Source organism: Sardina pilchardus, chromosome 12 (assembly GCF_963854185.1).
Source record: "Sardina pilchardus chromosome 12, fSarPil1.1, whole genome shotgun sequence".
In the NCBI taxonomy this organism is placed as follows: Eukaryota; Metazoa; Chordata; class Actinopteri; order Clupeiformes; family Clupeidae; genus Sardina; species Sardina pilchardus.
Genome location: NC_085005.1, coordinates 27221787 through 27226786, shown reverse-complemented (window position 1 = coordinate 27226786; position 5000 = coordinate 27221787). Strand labels below are relative to the sequence as shown.

Below are 5000 nucleotides of genomic sequence, written 5' to 3'. Positions count from 1 at the left end.
GGCACATCCCGACTCAGACCTGAAGCCATTCATAACACAAGCTAAGACTCAAAACACTACAGACAAGAAAATAATGTATATGATTAATTACAGTATTATACAGCTCTTTTGGATGCCCCATTGAATTGACTGGGCCATCCCAATGTTTGGAAGTCTGATATTTCTTTATAATGACCATTGCAAAAAAGACTGTAGAGTATACTTTATCTGAATATGACATCTTTTTTCCTTTCAGTCTTTGAGGTCTATTTTTCTATCAGTCTGTGAGTATCTCTATGTGATCTTTGTGAATTCATGGGTCGTACAGTATATCTTTCCATACTGATCTTTGAGTGAGCTTCCTGCTAGTCTATGGTCTGGGCTGTTCATCAGTGGCTGGGATCTCTTTGGTGAAACCTTGTAACAGAGTCACCCAAATTCAGCCGTAGGTTAACCAAAAAGAATGCAGGTTCCGCCACAACAGCACTTTAGTGCAAGGTGTTTTATTTTTGAAGTGCACCCAAAAAGCCAAAATGTTGCAATTGCAGAATGCAGAAAATGCTGGTCAACAATGTAAATGGTTAACAAAAAAAGTAATACTAAAGAAACAAAACAGTTTCCTAAACTAAGAAAAGCAAACGAAAGAAATTCCTGGTCAAGTTCTGGTCAAGTTCTGAGAGAGAGATACAGTATTCTTACCCATCAGTCCAGGGGTGTATGTTGACCCCCGCTACCTCCTGCAGGGAGCAGCCCATGAAGAAGAGGGGTATGCCCAGCAGGATGGACACGGAGAGGGCCATCATGGACACCCAGGGGATGGCTCTGGCCGAGGGCTGGGTCTTCTTCATGACCACGCCGCCTAGCAGCATGCCGATGGCGGCAGCAGGAAGGTTCATCACGCCTAAATTTGATTGATTGATATTGTTTATTTAAGTGTCAAACACCTTTTTTGGTGCCCAGCCCACATGGGCATATTAGACACCGAATCAATAATTATACAATATCTCCATATAGCCACGTACACAGAGATACCCAACATAACATAACTAAACCACAAAAAAAATGATAATAATAATACGCCTCGCCTAATCATTACGCCTAAAAGTTAAAAAAAAAACTTCAGTCAGAACCAGAACCAGAACCAGGGGGATTAGAGTGTCTGAGGAACCAAAGAACCAGGAAAACTGGGGACTAAAGCGCCTGGAGAACCATAGAACCAGGGGGACTTCAGCAGCAAGAGAACCAAAAAAAAAAAAACTAGAACCACAAATCAGAGTTGGGACGTGTAAAATGCAAATATAAACAGAATGTGATTATCTGCACATTTCGGAAACTCATATTTAGCTGCTAAAAGGACGCTGGCAACATATCAAATATTGAAAATGACATATATGACTATTTCATGGAACCAAGGGCTGAAGAACCAGGGAGAGTAGCACACCTGGAGAACCACACACCCAGAGTCAGCACCGCTTCAAAGAACTCAGACATCATGAATCGAAATGAAAATGTATTACAGTGGAAGCGAAGTGAAATATATTGAAGTGAATATGGTGCATTGACATGTATTGGAGTGAAGAGAAGTGTATGGACTGACCCATGAGGAAGCTTCCCTTAGCAGCGGAGGTGCTGAACTGTAGCTCCACGTATTTGCCCAGGAAGGTGGCCAAGCCCGAGATCACACAGGAGAAACAGCACTGGGACAGCACCAGCAGCATGAACACTGGGTTGGTCATCAGCTTGAGAAAATGCTTAGGAAACACTGAAACACACACACACACACACACACACACACACACACAGATACACACACACACACACACACACACACACACACACACACACACGCACACACATATGCACACATATGCACACACACACACACACACACACACACACACACACACACACACACACACACACACACATATGCACACACAAACACCACATATATGAACACACAAACACATGGTCACGTACAGTACATATACACAAAAACATATATACTGAAAAACGGCACTGAAATGACTTAGACAACTAAGGAAAACCCATAATCCACAAGCAGACACAGTTTTGATTCTTACTCTTGATAATGCTGATCAAAGATGTCTCCGGCTTGATTTTGTCTCCTTTGAGTGAGTCTGTCTCCATCTTTGTGGCCAGAAAACCATGGAAAGTTGGAAACCATGACAAGTTAATGACACAAGACCTCATGGAAAAGACTAACCACCAACATGAGACTGAGGAGTATGCAGAAACAGGAGTAGACAACACTAACGTAAAGCTGTGAACAAAACTAGGCCCCTGGTTAAAAAAAAACATCTACAATAAGTGGGCTCATATTATCAGCTCCGTGGTGGGGAAAGAGGAAATAGACAGAGGGGGTGAAAGGTTAAAGTTCATACGTTCATGGTCTCACCCATGTTGAAGTAGCTCCACAGTGGAGGAAGAACAAGTAGGCAGAAGGTGGATAAAGGTGAAAGTTCATGGCCTCACAGCTATTGCTGATGCACCATGGCAGGGACAGAGATAATTGGAGGTCAAGGTTAAAGGTTAAAGGTCAAAGTTCATGGCCTCGCCTGTGTGGGCGTGTGTCCGTGCCTTGGAAAGAAGAAGTAGGGGGTGGAGGTGAGCAGCAGGCTGGTGGAGGACACCAGCAGGCCCATCCACCATGCCCCCACCCACCGCGGGTCAGACGGGCTCAACTCCACCTCTGCACCTGGCCGTGGGCACAGACAGACAGAGGGTGCCTCTCAACATGCCTCCTCGATCCTCGAGGGGCGTTCCCACTGATCTATAACTAACACTGGATAGACTATCCCATTGTTTCCCCCCCATCATTCTTTATGTAGATCAGTGAGGATCGACTCATTCACTTTATCATTGATTGATTTAATGATTGATCATGAATTGACTAATAATTAGAAAAACTGATGGATAATTGAACAATTATTCATCTATCTGTTAATTCACCAATTCATCTCCTTGATCATTAATTTAGTTATTTATTCATCTTTTCACTCACATCTATTTATTCACTTAACCATTCATTCATTCAATCATCCTTTAAATTATTCATTGATTTATCATTGAATGCTTTACCACTAAGTAGTAAGCTATCTATATATTTAATCATTCAATCATTCCTTACCTCAAGCCTTTCTTCGTTCAGTTATTCATTCTACTGTACATCCACTCACACTTAAGTCTTACTTACTTTATCCAATCAGATGGGAGGGGACAAGCACACTGGCCATAACAACTTACTTGAGTCTATACGGTCCACATCCACATAGATCCTCAACATGACCGAGCCCAGAAGGTAGCCAAATGCAGGACCGAAAATAGACACTGAGAACAAGATGGCTGCATACACACACACACACACACACACACTCAAACAGTGTACACACAGACAACAGATGGAAAGACACATTATGAAAAAAGCGATCTCACAGAAGATACAGACACTTGAATAAAGGCACTCACACACACACACACACACACACACACACAAACACACACACACACACACACACACACACACACACACACACACACACACACAGTGTACGCACAGACAACAGATGGAAAGACACATTATGAAAAAAGCGATCTCAAAGAAGATACTTGAATAAAGGCACACACACACACACACACACACACAGACACACACACACACACACACACCCACACACCCACACACCCACACACACACCCACACACCACACACACACACACACACACACACACACACACACACACACACACACACACTACCGATATAGAGAGCAGCGTTTCCTGGCTCGGAGTAGTCGTCGATGTAGGAGATTCCAAGAGGCTGTATGGGGGCGGAGGCGAGGCCAAAGAGCAGCTGAGCAGTGGCCATGACGCTCCACGGAACACTCTGCGCTGATGCATGATGGGAACTCAGCGCATGGCAGCCCAGTGGGGAGGATGAGTTTCCATTCATCACGCATATGTCACCTTCCTCCTCTGAGTACAGACACAAACACACGCACACACATCATTACACACACACACACACACACACACACACACACACACACGTACACAAACATGCACACAATAAACCCAGGCATGAACACACACACACACACACACACACACACACACACACACACACACACACACACACACAAACATGCACACAATAAACCCAGGCATGAACACACACACACACACACACACACACACACACACACACACAAACATGCACACAATAAACCCAGGCATGAACACACACACACACACACACACACACACACACACACAAACACACATATAATCACATTAGAAGCATAATACAAACACACTATCAGACATCATCATACATGCTATACTTTTAGGATAAGATATTGAAGACACACCTGCTAGAGCTGAGTTATACTGGTATGGCTGAGACAGGAAGTGAGGTAAGGCCAGCAGCCCGGCACTTCCTGCCATGAGAAGACCACCCATGCCAATGACACGTGGCCGGTGCACACGGTTGCCCAGGTAACTCACAAACACCACCAGCAGCAGGTTGCCCACCTGAGGACAAGTGATGTTCTCAGACACGGTCAAAGAACAACTGCAAACACACACACACAAACACACACACACACACACACACACACACACACACACACACACACACACACACACACACACACACACACACACACACACACTCGCACAAGGATATAAATAACACACATACAGTACACACAAACTGCACCACAGACAGTACATAATTACAATACAGACAGATATACACTCACTATTACACACAGTTCCATACAGAGTACAGTACCTCATGCAGAGATGTCAGGCTTCCGGTGGAAACACTGCTGTATCCATAGCGACGCTCAATGGTGCTGATGCTGCTCTTAAAGTAGGAAGTATGGAGGAGTTGAGACAGCTGCAGCAGGCTGTGGCACATCACAAACACCTGAGACAGACAGACAGAGTGAGAGATAGCCAGCCAGACAGAGACAGACAGTGAGACAAAGACAGCT

General features: G+C 44.4%; 1 protein-coding gene across 1 annotated transcript in view; it reads right to left on the bottom strand.

The window, feature by feature from the left end:
• The window catches only part of LOC134097556 (solute carrier organic anion transporter family member 2A1-like), an 8520-nt gene that overhangs the window by 2260 nt on the left and 1260 nt on the right, over positions 1–5000 (bottom strand). The window contains exons 2-10 of the mRNA XM_062550443.1: positions 4796–4933; positions 4371–4533; positions 3760–3975; positions 3247–3345; positions 2559–2698; positions 2064–2130; positions 1577–1741; positions 679–880; positions 1–19 (exon numbers count right to left, since the gene is read on the bottom strand). The exon at positions 1–19 is cut by the window's left edge and continues 129 nt beyond it. Of these exons, the coding sequence (XP_062406427.1) occupies positions 1–19; positions 679–880; positions 1577–1741; positions 2064–2130; positions 2559–2698; positions 3247–3345; positions 3760–3975; positions 4371–4533; positions 4796–4933 (1209 nt within the window). The remainder of the gene's footprint in view (positions 20–678; positions 881–1576; positions 1742–2063; positions 2131–2558; positions 2699–3246; positions 3346–3759; positions 3976–4370; positions 4534–4795; positions 4934–5000) is intronic.